This window comes from Saccostrea cucullata, unplaced genomic scaffold (genome assembly GCF_032062105.1).
Source record: "Saccostrea cucullata isolate Sc308-1 unplaced genomic scaffold, CSIRO_AGI_Scuc_v1 ctg15037, whole genome shotgun sequence".
Lineage (NCBI taxonomy): Eukaryota > Metazoa > Mollusca > Bivalvia > Ostreida > Ostreidae > Saccostrea > Saccostrea cuccullata.
The window spans coordinates 1-17652 of record NW_026930504.1 but is presented as its reverse complement, the minus strand read 5'-3'; the positions used below and the strand labels follow the sequence as shown (position 1 = coordinate 17652).

The 17652-nt window shown below is 36.4% G+C and overlaps 1 protein-coding gene and 1 pseudogene across 1 annotated transcript; both read left to right on the top strand.

The window, feature by feature from the left end:
- Window positions 1–3242: 3242 nt before the first annotated feature.
- Window positions 3243–4896, top strand: LOC134228839 (uncharacterized; annotated as a pseudogene).
- Window positions 4897–9794: 4898 nt separating this feature from the next.
- Window positions 9795–13307, top strand: LOC134228840 (zinc finger protein 862-like). The gene is made up of 4 exons (XM_062710538.1): window positions 9795–11112; window positions 11386–11611; window positions 12361–12484; window positions 12608–13307. Exons 1-2 carry the CDS (start codon window positions 9907–9909, stop codon window positions 11452–11454), a joined length of 1275 nt encoding a protein of 424 aa, XP_062566522.1. The 5' UTR covers window positions 9795–9906; the 3' UTR covers window positions 11455–11611; window positions 12361–12484; window positions 12608–13307.
- Window positions 13308–17652: the final 4345 nt, after the last annotated feature.

Below are 17652 nucleotides of genomic sequence, written 5' to 3'. Positions count from 1 at the left end.
AATGCAAAGCTATATTATTACTGATGAAAGTCAAAAATCTTATGTGATTGGGCTCAGAGAAATGTTCAATAAAAGTTGGAAGTGTACATTGGATACATTCAAAGAAATTTTACAAGATATCAATTCTCTTAGTGACAAAGAAGAGGCTGACCCAGATGTAGGATTTCAAATTCTGAAGAACATCCAGAACACTATGTCTGACAAAGCAGGGACCGAAAAGAACTTTAAAAAATTACTAGAGGAATATCGCGAAGAAATTCTACCACAAGTTGTTGAAAATTGGGAGGCCTTAACTGAAGAACAACAGAAACCTATTTCAGCCATGAACAACTTTTTCTGTGGCCTTCACTTACTGGTTGGAATGGCAGATGTAGTAGAAAAGTTTGAGAGAAATTTTCTTGCTGGAAAATTGATCGGATCTGCTGCAGTTCCAGAGCTAAAGATATATCGCAAACTAGAGAGTGGCAGATGGTTGTTGCAGACGTCTTCGAAAGCTTTTGCAACAGTAGAAGATGAAAAGAATGGAGTCAGTTTATACTGGAAAACATTCCTAGGTAAAAAAAGGAAAAAATCTCATTCAGAGATTTAAACACAACAGATTCAATCTTATTTTCTTACTTGGACAAGCAGTCTACTACCACCGCAATGACATTTCAGATTTCCTTGACCGAGTTGAAGGTACCAAAAATAACCTGACGAAAGCTGTAGGTTTAGATATCAAAGAGGATGCCGGAGGTGCAAGAGCATTAGGTTTAGTCTCTTTGGAGACTACTTGAAGCTCCAAGACATATCATGGATATGAATGCACACTTCAAAACATTGATGAGCTTCCTAAAGATGGCAACAGAAGATCACTGTTATTCTGGAGTTTATACTTGGGGAAACTACACCATTTGATATATCTGACATTCCAGAAGATAAAGTGGTAAAAAGACTTACAAATGATGATCCTACTACTGACTTTGTTCTTCCAATTCTACAAAGTATGTTTCATGCCATGCATGGCATACTTTGTAGACTTATCCCAGAACATTTGCCTGGAGGCATCTTTGATAATCCGTCAGAAGATCTGGTTAAGAAGACTAAGTCTGTAATGAAACACAACGAACTCCCAGAATTTGTTATTGGGCAGCTAGACCAGCTCATGAGATACAGGCCAAATACAACCATTTTGACAAATGAATCTTTCATCATCTATTCCCACAACAAGACAAGAGATTGGTTGGATGCTTTGACTGAAGAAGAGAGAGATCAACTTATCACAGAGTCTAGAAAGGAGGGTCGTGACATTCGCCATCAGTTCCTGTGTCGTATCAAAGAAATAAAATTGAAGCGTCAAGAACAGATGGCCCAGAATCGTGTTGAAGTAGAACGGCTAGAAAAACTCCCGACTCCAGAGGGATGAATCTCTCACCAACCTTATTTGTTATTACGGTTTATGGCAATCAGCATCTCAAATAGCTGAAGGATTACAGAGACTGCCTGATAACACAGAAAGGTAAAAAGCGCTGGAATCGCAACTTAAATTCCGAAAACCAGTCTTAAAGCAGAAGCATGCGGTGAAAGGTTTATTTAATTTTTCCAGGAAGTTGCCAACAGGAAAGTATGAGAAGTTCCTTATAAAAAAAACTGAAAGACAATTTAATGGTTTTAGTGGAGAGCACCTTGGCAACTCCAACCTCTGAAGCTGCAACTGAAGGAATTCCCATTTTGGTTCATAAGACCATTGAACACAGGTCCAAGATGGGTCTACAAAGGGAAAGTAATTTCGGTTGTCCCTGGATTTCCCCATTGGTACAATGTACAATATGAAAATGACAATGCAGTGTGTGCCTACAATCTGTTTTAGGATTATAAAAATGGTGACCTAAAAATTGTCATTGAGAAGTAGAAGAGCATAAATTAGAAGTTGTAAATATTGATAATTTAAAACTCTAAGATGTATATATTTCATATTGCTCAGATATTGTCAGAAAAAGAAAAGGTATTAATTAACAAGAGGCCCACGGGCCTTATAGGTCACCTGAGTATCATGTACTATTAATTAGTACGAGTGTCTTACAACGTTTTGTGTACTCGCAAGAGTGATGCACGATTTTTAAAGGTCGTAAGATGAATGTCAGCTATAAATGCGTGTGTTGTGCGACCATGAGACTGTTGCTCAACGTGTCTCATGTAATCTTGCAACGTTTTACAACGCATTATTTCTCAGCTTCAATTTCCCGTGCTTTGCCACTAGTACATGTAAACCCTGTATAAGCATCTCTGTTTCGACCACAATTGACCATGGATGCTGCTTCATATATACCTCCTCGCTGTCTACTTGGTATACTTGTCTGAGCTGGGATCCCTGTGGCCGGTGCACTATGTGTCTTCTCAGGAAGCCTAAGTTTGTTTCCACCCACTTCTGCCTGGCTGTGAGGTTGCATCTTTTCTGGCCACTCTTCTTTTTCTGGGCCTTGCCCATAATGGTCCGTTTAGATCTATATCAGAGCCGGATGTCTGCTACTGAAAAGAAACAAATGCCAAAATCTATTAAGATTAAGAATTTAAAACATTCAACAATAAAATATATCAAAATAAATCAATTAAAATGTTCAATAATTTTATTTTGATTTACGCACCAGTCAACACATAGCTGCTGCCTTTTCCTGAATCAGGCGATCTTTTTTCTTGGGAGTTTTTAAAGTCATTCCGACCTTTATCATAAAAGCAGGGATTTTCTTGGAAAAAGTCTGCCAGATCTTGTTCCTGCTCTGGAGTCAGGTCCAAGGATTTTTGTTTGCTAGGATCTTCCTCGTTCTCATCCTCACTGTACTCATTAGGTTGTAAAGGCAACTGGCTGGTCTGGTGGCTCTTCCGCCTGAGCTTGTCGGCGACAAGCTCAGGCGGATTATGAACAGGGCTCGGCTGCTGCGGCGGGTCCTCTGCTTCCTCCTCCTGGGTCTAAATTCTTTCTACGGTTTACTTTAGTTTTAGCTGTAGCTTTTATCTTTTTGGGCGGCATCTCTTGCATTCGACTGATGAGTGTCGGAAACGGGTAGTATATTCCCTTTCTCACTCGCACGATCATTCGTACCATGAAACGAATGATTGCACGAGCGCCTCACGTCCAATTGCATTGGTGCACGTTCAATCGTCCGATCACCTGATCACTCCCGCGATTCTTTAGCATTATCTTACAACACTCGCTTTCATTGTACAACAGTCACATATAGACGCAAGATATATCGTAAGATTCAATGCAAAATGGTCACTTTAGATCTTGCGAATTTCGTACGAATACTTTTTTATATGCAATTTATTCAACAACAGTTTACGACCCTAATAAAATTTTCCGATCGCAAGAATATTTTGTCGCTTCTGCTCGTGCGCCAATTGTGAAGGGGCCTTAAGACACAGATTCTGGAGTGAATCGTCTAAGAGAAGCAATGTAGTAAGTTGACAATTGAACGATCTGATAAACATTGAGCATATTAATTTGTTAAAAATGTAAAATCCTTTCATTCCTCTCCATTCTCTTGGATAAATTTAGGTGTATGTCAGGAAAACCCTTCAACAACAGAGGAGACAATCAAAATTTTGGAAAGACTTCATGAGTTTGTTCCTATACGAGAAAATCGCCTTTTCCCTTTGATATGTTATGGGGGTGGTCTTTCATATGAGCGTCATAATGACGCCCACTTGGCTAGGGCAAACGCAGGGACACAAATGGAAGGATTAAAAGGATTGCAGCCAGTGGCACAAGAGTTTCACAAAAGGATGTTACTAGTTCAGGTAGCAATTTTGAAGAAAAAAAAACATTATGATATTGCTAAGAAAAATCAGTTGTACATGTTTTCTGAATTCGTCCTGTAATACTTTTTAGTGGGATATAATGGACATATTCTTTAGTGGTAAAAGTGTCCAGGACAAGGGAACGTTGTTTCACCTCAAGAATCTCTTTTGTTACAGAGGTGTGAAAAAGCAAGTGGGTGATGCTTTCAACCACGCTTCAACATTCCGAAAGTTTGTAACTTACGGGTCCACTATTCTGGCGACAATGGAAGTACTACAGATAGAATCTATTACAAAGGAACCCACAGATGTACACACGCTTCAGAACAAGAAGGAGTATGTGATGGACATTGCCAAGAAAGTTGTAGATATGGTTTGAAGTTGATATCGGCAGGATATTGAATATAGGAGATGATGAACCAGCGTACAATTTCTGTTTCTGTGAAGAAGGTCGACTGTAATACAGGGGGTGATGAAGATTTCGACTTGCATATAACGGAAGATTTTGCTTGCTCAGAAGAATGTAGGCGCTGTAACAAATATTGCTATGGTATTGATATGGGAAAACGTGAACCGATGATTGCCTGTGATAATAGCGGTTGTTCAAAGGAATGGTATCATGAAATGCATTGCATTGAAAACGGCACCTCGTAAGAATATGAACATACTGTTCTTTACAATTAAGACCAATCAATTTTCAAGCGCCTGGAAATGCATTTTTAAAATATAAGAAAAAATATTTCCCACTAACTGTATCTATTTACTGTGTTGTACTTTTAATGACATACACCACCCCTTTTCGGTTTTGAAAAACAAAGCTAAGATCACTAGTGTCATTCTTTTTTTACAAGTGGAAAGTGGTATTGCCACGAATGCAAGGAAAATAGAGGACAATCAGAGACAATAAATGCATGTAAATCGGACTCTAAAAATATGTACATGAAGGCATTGACATATATGGGTCTTATGGATCTTGTTAGGCACGACGCGGTTAGAGAAAACGATGGGGAAGCAATGATGGGGCATTGGCGATTTGATTTTGTCCACTTTCATCACCGACACCACCCAAAATATGTTGTGTTGACTCATCGACTGTTAGCAGGTATTAATATATACTAGTAATCCAAATTTTATTAGATTTTATATTTTAGACATGCAAGAGAAATTAAATATTGTTTATTAATTTATCAAATCATAGCTTTCAACAATTTACATGCATTTATTTAAGTTAATAAAGGCATAGAGGGGTGATTGCCTGAAAGAATAAAGCTCGACTGCATCTGGAACAGAACCGAAAATCTCGCTGGGGGTCGTAGAAGAAACATGAAAGCAGATGTTGTCAATGAGTTTCTCAATAAAGAATTTAAAAGTGAACATTTAGATATATTGATATATCGAGGACGTATTTTTAAATAAAAAATGGTATAATTCCCATTCTTACGTCAATACGATATATCCTGGTGAGCTTGAGATAAAAGATACCACAGAGTCGGACACATCTGGCTCCGGGACCATAAAACTTAGCCAGCTCACTTTTGATCTCAGTCTCACTTTTCTTCTATTAGTTCCTAAGAAAAAAGTTAGACTGAGATCAAAAGTGAGCTCTTCTAAGTTATGTGGCCCCTAGGCCTGTTTTATATTTCAAATTGGATATTTTACTTGAAAAAGTCTGTTAATTGTAATCTAACAACCAAGCTCTATGATAAACGTGATGAATTTAACTTTACAATCGTCAAATTCCCTTACTCATGCAGCAATATACCTTCATCACCTGCATACGGAGTTTATATACCTCAGTTGATTCGATATGCAAGAGCATGCTCTACGTATGAATAAATTCTAAATCGAGGTTAGTTATTGACAAACAAGTTGTTGAAATACGAATATCAGCAGTCTCGTTTGAAGTTATCATTTTGTAGGTGCTATGGTCGATACAATGACCTTGTCAGCAAATACAATTTATCTTTGAGTCAAATAATGACTGATCTTTTTCACACTAATTGTTAGTCCATTATTTATACACTGGATTGTCCTGGTTAGTCCATTATTTATACACTGGATTGACGACAGATTTTCCCATTATTTCCCAATCATGACAAGGAGCACACAACGGATGTGACCGGTCGGCATGGTATTCTCACTCCTCCATGGCACCTGATCCAAACTCTGTTTTGGAGGTCCGTGTTTTCTCTGGTCCTATTTGTATTGTTTTATGGACTTTTGACCTTGAATACTGTTCGTTACCTCCATATGTTTCATTCTCTGCTTTTGAGGCCGTATTCACCGGAGCAGCAGCAATGGGACGTCATAATCAACACCCAAAACTACAGCTAGTATCTTGAGTAGGAACCAGAAGTCTCTGTCGAGACTGTAGCTCTACGGATTTTTACTTATAACAAAGGAAGAGAAAAGTTGCAGTTGGGACTTGAATCTTTACAACAGCAATATAAAATAGAATAATTATCCTTGATAAAGTCTTTGGTGGCAATATTGCAATATACAGCTGTAGGAGTAACTTTTAATACAATTTTTAAAGATTTTCAATTATAGTTACCATGGCAACACCGTTCATCGAAATAAATTTTCAAAAAAAAATAAAGTGTAAATCTTAGTGTAGTCTATCGGCATGAAACGTTATATCATAATCAAACTAAAATATATTTGTGATGGCATTTTTTAAGTCATTTCACAGAAATTTCTATTTTAAGTAGCCACGGTAACACCGTTCATTGATATCAAAATCCGATGCACTGAATTATGTATCTTAGTATAGTCTACTTGTGTGTCAAATTTTATTAAAAATCCGACCAAAACTGTAGGAGGACTAGCATTTTGAAAGCATTTCACAGAAAATTCTATTATTAGTAACCACGACAACACCGTTTATCAAAATCAAAAACCGATGCACAGAATTACATGTATGTTATATCTTAGAATAATCTACTTGTGTGTCAAGTTACATTGAAATCCGACCAAAACTGTAGGAGAAGTCGCATTTTGAAAGCATTTCACAGAAATTTCTATTTTTAGTAACCACGGCAATACCATTCATCGAAATCAAAAACCGATGCACAGAAATATGTATCATAGGATAGTCTACTTGTGAGTCAAGATATATTGAAATCCGACCAAAACTATAGGAGTAGCATTTTGAAATCATTTCAAAGAAAATTCTATTTTTAGTAACCATGGCAACACCGTTCATCAAAATCAAAAACCGATGCACAGAATTATGTGTCATCGTAAAGTCTACTTGTGTGCCAAGTAATATTGAAATCGGAATAAAACTGAAGGAGGAGTAGCATTTTGAAAAATTGTTTACAGACAGACGGAAGGAGGACGGACGCATTACTATCGCATAAGCTCTTCTGGTCTCTGACCAGTAGCTTAAAACTTTCGCAAACCTATCGCAGTATCCAAGCTCAAAAGTCCATTTAACAAGACACAAGTAGGAGCAGTGCACACATTAGTCCGAAATATCTGACGTTCCCTGCCTTTTTACGATTTTGATAGTTTACATGTACGTGCCATAAAATATCAAATCGTAAAAAAGAGGGAAACGAGATATTTCGGACTAAGCTAACACAGACCTTCAAAAAATCAGAGGCGGAATCAGTTGCCATGGAAGAATGAATATCCCCTGCCGATCGGCCACATCCGTCCGTGTTTGCTCTGCTCCTATTTGTATTGTTTTATGGACTATTGATCTTGCACATGTTTCATTTAAATAAAAAAAAATGAAAAGCAAAAAAGGTTTGAATATTTGATTTTCACGTTGATGAAAATATTGAATCAACCTGTTTAATTGAGACAAGTATAGCGTTTGTCTAATGTACAAATATATATAAACCCCAAAAAGCCACTGGAAATAATTTGTCAGCTAAACAAGTCACATTGGCGGATCCAGAGAGAGGGGGGGGGGGGTTCCGGGGGTTGGAATCCCCCCCCCTTTATTTTTTGCCAAGTGGAGAGAAAGAGGGAGATAAAACGTTGCTAGTATTTGAGAAGAAATATTTGCACATCCAACTTATGTATTGAATAGATAGATTCCCACACATTCACTTTTCTCCATTGACCTTCATTATTACCTTTTATCAGCGAATGGTACAAAATATTCTACTTATTTTTATACATGTATATCTTATATATGATATGTAACAATATGGAACGCCATCACTGCCTTATAGCGTACAACTATGCAATTATTATGTCAATCTATCATAACGTGATGTGAACATATCTTTACGTTATGTCAATTTTTTATGAGATGATGTAAAAATATCTTAACATCATGCCAGTGCTGCATTACATGAAGTAAATACATCCTTTCATTATGTCAGCACTTCATAACTTGAAGTAAAAAATTAATTATGTGAAGTGATAATGTGTTTACATTGAGATAAAACTTTATTACGTGAAATGAATGTTTCTTTACATCATTTCGTTTCTTTAATATGTGAGGTCAAACTTGCATTACGTCAAGTAAATTGTGTTTTATAATTAAACTTATCATTACATGAAGTCAAAAATCCATTCCTTTTTGAGAGTGTATATTTCTATTATATCAAAGCATTACATGTATTACGTGATATGGATTTATCTTTATTTTACGGCGAGAGTATCATGATGTGAGGTGAACACATCTTACCTTCATGTCAGTGCTTTATTACGTGGTGTAAAAAGTGTATAACATAATGTGTACATATCTTTATATTATATCAACACTTTATTACATTATGTCAAAACTCCATACCGTGATGTGGATATATTTAATGTCAACTCTTTATGTGATCTAAAAATAGCTTTATATTGTGTTAACTCTTTATCATGTTGATTCCAAAAGTGCATTACCTGATGTAAAAATACGTTTACATTATCTCAAAGCTGTATATCTAGTATGTACAATGAATGTTGACGACCGTGTTTTAAAGACTGTTAAGAAGGGGGGGGGGGGTCCTGATTGATTAGGAAGTATAACAGCCCCCCCCCCCCTTTTCCCAGACATAACTTTACTATAGGAAAATAATGTTCATTGAAAGTACACCCCTACCCCCACTTTTTGTTGAAGTATAGTCCAATGAAGGCAATGTAGTATATCTGAAAAAAAAATTAGGACTGATCGAAGTTTGAACCCCCCCAACCCCCCCCCCCTTCTCCGAAATAGGATTTTCGGGCTTGGACAATTTTTTTGGGCTTGTCAAGTTTTTTTCGGGCAAATTAATATTTTTTTTCTGGCTGATCTCCCCTTTCAAAAAAGATGCTACGTCACTGGAATTAGAAATTTTTTCAATCATTCTAGGGCCAGAATTCTATGACAAAAATCTACCAGTCCCCCATCTTAATCAATTGAATATGCCTTAGTAAGCATGCATGCGCACATATCTGTGGCGGCTATGGGAATCTTGAACAAGGAAGGGGGACGGCATATGGTTGACATAGGCGGCGGAACCGGGGGGCTGAGGGGGGGGGGCTTAGTTTTTTTTTTCCTCAGATAGACTTAGTATAGACATTGAACATCGCTGTGTAGGTTAAGCCCCCCTACTTTCCACAGACACGTTGTAGTTTAGGTTAAAATAATGTGGAAAATGGTGTTGTTTGGGAAAAAAAATTGCTAGTGAAGTTCGAACCTACCCCCCCCCCCCCTCTTTTTTTTGGTTGTCCGGTTTTTTTTTAAGGTATATAAAAAAATTCTTACACTTAGCCCCCCCCCCCCCACACACTTTCAATTTGCTTCCGACGCCAATGTTTGGAGACCAAGGAGGAAAGCAGAGACGCTCTCAGGCTTTATAGTTTTATAGAAAAAAAAGTTTTCAACTTAATTCAGCTAAACTTAAATTTTATGTAAATTTTGGTCACTTAATTTGGTTGGGGGGGATTTCTGCCCCCCCCCCCCCCGACCCAACCCACCAGTGCACGCAGGGTTTAAACTTAACGCTCGCCCACGCGCCAAATGCGAGTAAAAATTCGTGTTCGCCCGTAAATTTCAAAACTTGTTCGCCCACGCGAATGAAAATTTCGGTAACCAACTTTTAATATCGAGATAATATTATCGGGTTCGTTATGTCAGAAATCAATGTGACCTAAACGCTCCATCAGATCCTTACTATTCGCTTACCGTAAAGCGTTGCAATGACCTACAGTAAATCAAGATGGCGAAGCAAACGCAGTTGTCTGCGTTTTTTAATATCGGAGAGATTCAGTCTCAGAAGCGAAGTAGTTCAGCTGAATCACGAGATGAATATTATAAACAGTACGATAAAAAGAGGAAGAGACAGTTCAGAGTCATGGGTTATTGGGAGACCTTGGCTGACAGATACAGAAACAGGAATGATTTGCTCACACTGCGTTTCTTATCAAGGAAATGAAGGAACCTCGGCTTTTACTAAAGGTTGTACTCTTTACAAATTAGACTCTATCGTGAAACATGAACAGTCTAAGGTGCACAAAAACTGTGCTGAAATTCACAAACAGAAGACCAAGGAAATACCGGAGGCAGTCAAGATAATACAATCACTGAATAAAGATATTCATGATAGGTTGCGCATTATGTTTCGAAATTGTCACTCGATAATTATGAACAACAGGCCGTTAACAGACTATCTTTGGTTATGTGAATTAGACGAGATTAAAGGAATTGAGGTGGGACAAACTTACAGAAACATTATGTCGGCAAAATCCTTCATTAAAGCCATTTCTGATGATGAATTCAAGAAAGTGAAAATGGACATTCTGAATACTAATTATTTGTGTATCATAGGTGATGGTTCCACAGATTCATCAGTGAAAGAACAGGAAATGTGGTTTGCAAGAACATGTAGACATGGTAAAATACAGATGTATTTTTTAGGTGTACAAGAGACAGAAAAAGCAGATGCAAGTGGGATTCTTAATGGATTGAAGAGTTTGATTGAAACAAATTTAACCCTATCATCTGACTGCTTTTTAAGTAAAGTTGTTTCTTTGTCATGTGATGGAGCTAGTGTTATGGTTGGCTGTAGGAATGTTGTAGGGGCACTTTTAAAGAAAATTCAACCTTCCATTGTTGTAGTGCATTGCATGGCACACAGACTCGAACTTAGTTTGAAAGATGCAGCTAAAAAGCATGCCTTGTATGATAAAGTAGTTAGAGTATTACTGCAAGGAATTTATTTGTTCTATCATAACAGCAGTTTGAACCGCTCCATGCTTAAACGTTCCTTTGAAGCATTGAAGCAGGAGAAAGATAAACTCATGATTCCAACTCGATCGGGGGGAACTAGGTGGATTGGACATCAATTAGCTGCCATTGAACACTTGCTTTGTTCATACAAGTTTATTGTTTCCCACCTGGAACAGGTACTTATAATAAATCATGTTTAAAACAGAATTGATTTTAAGTAGTTACTGTGAGGGGCTAATGCTATAAGTGACCAAAATAACTCATTATTTTGAATTTTCATTTATGCTTTTGCATTTCAAAATCTCATTTTATTTATCAACAATTTACATCATACTGGGATTTTTGTTTTTACCAGGGTTTGCAACTGTCAAACATATTACTTAAAAAAAGAAAATTATTATATGAAGCTTTTATTAACAAAAATGTTTAATTTTTTAAAATGATTACAGATTGGTACAACATCTGAGAGGGTTTCAAGTGACAGCAAGAGTAAACAAAAGCTTATCTATCTCTCTTGAAATCCCGAAATGTCATTGAATTCCTTCTGTTTTTGATGGACATTTTCACTCCTTTGAAAAGAATGTCTCTGGTTCTTCAAGACCGCAACACCACTCTGTCAAGTCTGTACTGTGTCCTAGCTTCTACTATCGAGGTCATCGAGAAGTATAAAACAAGGTGAGGAAATCTATTTACTTAAATATCAAATATTATTTAGTTATATTTATAATCATTTAGGAATAACTCAGAAGTAATTAAATTACACAACTTATGGATTATCAGTGTTGGGCCTTACCAAAGCAAGATACAAGGAACATCAGAGTTTGAAGGAGTATCTTTGTCAGGACCTGTGAAATTTTCAAAGGAGGTGTTCATCAAGTCAGTGGTTTGAAGTCTTGAAACTCGTTTTAGAGATTTCAGAGATGCAGAAAATATTGTTAGAGCTACCAGGATAGCAGATCTTAGATCTTGGCCAGTTACTTGGGATGACTTGAAAGGTTTACTTACACATGGTTTTTTTTTCAGGTTCTTATTTTGTTTTCCACTGTGCAGCTTGAATGAATTTTTTACTTACTTTTCAGTTAAAGTTTTACCCTGTTGTTTTTTTTGTTGATGTTCTGCATTGATAAATATATCAGTGTTCATGTTGGAAAATTTCACTTACTTTTCAGTTTTATTTATAGTTGTTTTTTTATATGTTCTGTCTTGATAAATATACCAGTGTACTTCATGTTGGACAAATGTAAAAATAAAATAAATAAAAATTTTCAAAATAATTAAAAAATATGTTTCAATCTTCATGATATACTAAATAATTTTATGCAAAGAAATAGTCTTATTTGTGTGAACAACAATCATCTTTTTCTAAATACAATTCTAAAGTATTTAATTATGAGTTATAAATAGTTGGTAATATATTATTGTAGTTTGGGGAGATAAGGAAGTTGATGATCTGACCTCTCACTTCTCTGATGTCTTGGAGGAATCTGGGGTGAAGATTGAAGATGTAGTAACAGAGTGGACTCTTTTAAAGAAAGAAGTTCAGAACAGGTACATTTAATGTAGGATTTGTGCTGAGTTATTCAACTTATATATTTTAGTTTGGTTAACAGAAAATTTCTGGAACATTCTACATGTGTGTATTATTATTATTATTTTTTAAAATTGTTTCAGGCACATGAGCAATTATGGAGAAAAGGCCTCTTGGGAAGTGATCAACAATGAACTGAGAGAAAATCTCCCAAATATTCTGGAACTTATAGATTTAATTGTGTCACTCTCACCTTCCAGTGCTGAGGCTGAGAGAGGATTTTCTCAGCTTAAGTTGATCAAGACAAATCTAAGGAGTAAGATGGGAAATGAACTACTTAACCAGAGCATGATTATAAAACTACATTCCCCATCAATAACAAATTTCAATCCTGATGATGCCATCACTGTATGGAATACAACATCCCTTAGGGTCAGAAGGCCCTTATGTACTCCTTTAGGCAAAAGAAAAACAGACTCTGAAAGCATTGATCAGGAAACAAATGAAGTTGAAGTTGAAAGTGATGCAGATCTTGTCAGTGTGACTGTTGTAGAGCCTCTTCAGACTGATGAACTTGTTGGAGAAGACTCTGACACTGAAATTGAATCTATTCAAAACATACTGGACAGTGTTGAGATTGAACAAGAACTAGAAATAGAATATTCATAATGAGCAAGAACTAGTAATAGAATATTCAAAATATGTTGTTTGTGATTTATTTTTACACAAATTAAATTTTGCACAATTAATTGGTGTGTGGGCTAATAAATTTGGCTGTGGGCCCCCAAATTTGAAAATTTAGGGGCCCACATGGCTAGTGAAAATTTGAGTTAAGTTTAAACCCTGGCACGTGTGTTATACGATGTGTTTACACTTTTAAAAAAAGGAAAGTTAAAGACTGATAAAAATCTTATGACAATTTTTTTAGTAAGATCATATAAGACTTTTATCAAAACAAAAACAAAAGAAACAAAAGAAACAAAAAAAAAACGAAAAAAATTAAAAAGAAAAAGAAAAAAAATTGCTGCACGACTCATAATATTTGATTTATTTAATTATCAGATTAAAGTAAATGCCATTGAATTTCGACGTGACTTTAATGCACAGTAGCAGTGTTAAGGCTTTGCACGTTTCAAGGTTGCCAATCATTTGTCGCTTATAGTTTTATTAAAGATGCCATTCCAAAATCGCTGAGAATTTCTTCTACGACAGTTTTCTCTCCCGCCAATTTCAGTGTGACATGATCTTTTCACATAATATCATAAAGAATTGACATAATGTAATGAAAGGTTGACACGATGCAAGGGTAGTGTGGGCTAATGTCATGAAGATCTGACATAATGTAATGGAAGGTTGACACGATGCAAGGGTAGTGTGGGTTAATGTCATAAAGAGTTGATATAATGTAAAGGAAGGTTGACACAATGCAATAGTATTGTGGGTTAATGTCATAAAGAGTTGACATAATATAATGGAAGGTTGACATAATGCAATAGTATTGTGGGTTAATGTCATAAAGAGTTGACATAATATAATGGAAGGTTGACATAATGAAATAGTAGTGTGGGTTAATGTCATAAAGAGTTGACATAATGTAATGGAAGGTTGACACAATGCAATAGTAGTGTGAGTAAATGTCATAAAGTGTTGAAATAATGTAGTGGAAGGTTGACGCAATGCAATGTTGTGTTCTGCTATAAGGCAGTGACGGCGTTCCATATAACAAGCTAGGTTTAATTTGATATGATATTCCCGCGATCTTTGGCTGTGTTGGCTATATATGTGTACCCTTTCTAAGCATATCTTTTGAATGAACTAATATAAAATCTTCTTTTTAAACACCATCAGCATCTTACCCCAAATTTTTTTTCAAATTCTAAAAGAAAATTCTTTTTACTCTAATTCGGAAATGCTGCAGATCCATTCAATTTTATAAGGCTTCATTAGTTTTTGAAATGACTTTTTATTCTGACTTGGAGTACCCTTTCAAAGAAAAAAAGGGATATAAACAAAGATATTATTTATCACAACATAAGATCTTTCAATAAGTGTGTGAATCTTTGCTTGAGAGTGTGTAGGGGGGGGGGGGGGGGGGGGTAGAGGGACACAACCCTGGAACCCCCCCCTTTCAAAAAGTGCTGGACCCGCCCCTGCAAGATGCTAACAACTGATATCTATTCCTAATGCTGAGTGTCCACATTGATGATGTATTGATGGGAGAATTTCCTAAAAAAAATTATCCATGAGTTGTCAGCCATTAATGTTACATACGGTATTTCAAATAGTTAGTTTTACTGTCTTATGTAAATCCCTCTTAATGCGATAAAGAATAGGAATGGGTCTGAAATCCCTACAAAGCTGTCCTAGTACACGGACCACCCTTGTATAAGCAGATCAATCTCCAATAACAGGGTTTTATCAAACTACATAAAAAGATTTTTCAGTTGTATAATTAATCCCCATAATCGTTATTTTGCTATGAAAAGGTTTTCGCTCTACCATATTTCTTATGTGAAACCTTTTAATGAAGGAAGCAAAAGCATTTAATTTCCCCTTTTTAACGTGACGTGTTTAATCGACGAATGTACAATCGAACTAATAAGTACTGCTTTGACTTCCCGCTTCAAATAATTTTTTAAACGAAGTAGAGTTTTAGCAATCCGATTAACGTTTATATTTCCCAACTCTGATTTACTCCACACACATTAGCCCTTGTTTTTAAAAAGTACATTAGTCGAAATCAGAAATGACATCTCGTGCACCCACAGGATGGTCAACATCCAGGCGCGCAATGCACTACAAGGCCGTTTTACCTGAAAAAGACGATGGACTTTTTCTGAATCTTCATAAAAAAGTGAGGAAAAGTTTATTACCAAAGGGAAGTCGCGATGAGAAAGATAATGTGAAGATAGCAAAAAGAATTTTAGCCAGACAAAGAAGACTGCATGAAAAGCAGCGACAATCTCGATGGAATAATACCGATTCCTCCGATCTGGATTTAATGTCATATAAACCGAATTATGATTCGTCCGTGTCGACTACTGCCGCCAATACCTCACATCTGTTACATAAACGACAAATTTATTTGCCACCCGTCGGCAGGACAACATGCATGACTTCGGATTTAAGCTACACCTCTGACGACATTGATCGGAATCCCCCCCCCTTTATTTTTTGCCAAGTGGAGAGAAAGAGGGAGATAAAACGTTGCTAGTATTTGAGAAGAAATATTTGCACATCCAACTTATGTATTGAATAGATAGATTCCCACACATTCACTTTTCTCCATTGACCTTCATTATTACCTTTTATCAGCGAATGGTACAAAATATTCTACTTATTTTTATACATGTATATCTTATATATGATATGTAACAATATGGAACGCCATCACTGCCTTATAGCGTACAACTATGCAATTATTATGTCAATCTATCATAACGTGATGTGAACATATCTTTACGTTATGTCAATTTTTTATGAGATGATGTAAAAATATCTTAACATCATGCCAGTGCTGCATTACATGAAGTAAATACATCCTTTCATTATGTCAGCACTTCATAACTTGAAGTAAAAAATTAATTATGTGAAGTGATAATGTGTTTACATTGAGATAAAACTTTATTACGTGAAATGAATGTTTCTTTACATCATTTCGTTTCTTTAATATGTGAGGTCAAACTTGCATTACGTCAAGTAAATTGTGTTTTATAATTAAACTTATCATTACATGAAGTCAAAAATCCATTCCTTTTTGAGAGTGTATATTTCTATTATATCAAAGCATTACATGTATTACGTGATATGGATTTATCTTTATTTTACGGCGAGAGTATCATGATGTGAGGTGAACACATCTTACCTTCATGTCAGTGCTTTATTACGTGGTGTAAAAAGTGTATAACATAATGTGTACATATCTTTATATTATATCAACACTTTATTACATTATGTCAAAACTCCATACCGTGATGTGGATATATTTAATGTCAACTCTTTATGTGATCTAAAAATAGCTTTATATTGTGTTAACTCTTTATCATGTTGATTCCAAAAGTGCATTACCTGATGTAAAAATACGTTTACATTATCTCAAAGCTGTATATCTAGTATGTACAATGAATGTTGACGACCGTGTTTTAAAGACTGTTAAGAAGGGGGGGGGGGGGTCCTGATTGATTAGGAAGTATAACAGCCCCCCCCCCCTTTTCCCAGACATAACTTTACTATAGGAAAATAATGTTCATTGAAAGTACACCCCTACCCCCACTTTTTGTTGAAGTATAGTCCAATGAAGGCAATGTAGTATATCTGAAAAAAAAATTAGGACTGATCGAAGTTTGAACCCCCCCAACCCCCCCCCCTTCTCCGAAATAGGATTTTCGGGCTTGGACAATTTTTTTGGGCTTGTCAAGTTTTTTTCGGGCAAATTAATATTTTTTTTCTGGCTGATCTCCCCTTTCAAAAAAGATGCTACGTCACTGGAATTAGAAATTTTTTCAATCATTCTAGGGCCAGAATTCTATGACAAAAATCTACCAGTCCCCCATCTTAATCAATTGAATATGCCTTAGTAAGCATGCATGCGCACATATCTGTGGCGGCTATGGGAATCTTGAACAAGGAAGGGGGACGGCATATGGTTGACATAGGCGGCGGAACCGGGGGGCTGAGGGGGGGGGCTTAGTTTTTTTTTTCCTCAGATAGACTTAGTATAGACATTGAACATCGCTGTGTAGGTTAAGCCCCCCTACTTTCCACAGACACGTTGTAGTTTAGGTTAAAATAATGTGGAAAATGGTGTTGTTTGGGAAAAAAAATTGCTAGTGAAGTTCGAACCTACCCCCCCCCCCTCTTCTTTTTGCTTGTTAGGTTTTCTATGAAGGCATAAAAAAAATTCTTACACTTAGCCCCCCCCCCCACACACTTTCAATTTGCTTCCGACGCCAATGTTTGGAGACCAAGGAGGAAAGCAGAGACGCTCTCAGGCTTTATAGTTTTATAGAAAAAAAAGTTTTCAACTTAATTCAGCTAAACTTAAATTTTATGTAAATTTTGGTCACTTAAGATGGTAGGGCGGGATTTCTGCCCCCCCCCCCCCGACCCAACCCACCAGTGCACGCAGGGTTTAAACTTAACGCTCGCCCACGCGCCAAATGCGAGTAAAAATTCGTGTTCGCCCGTA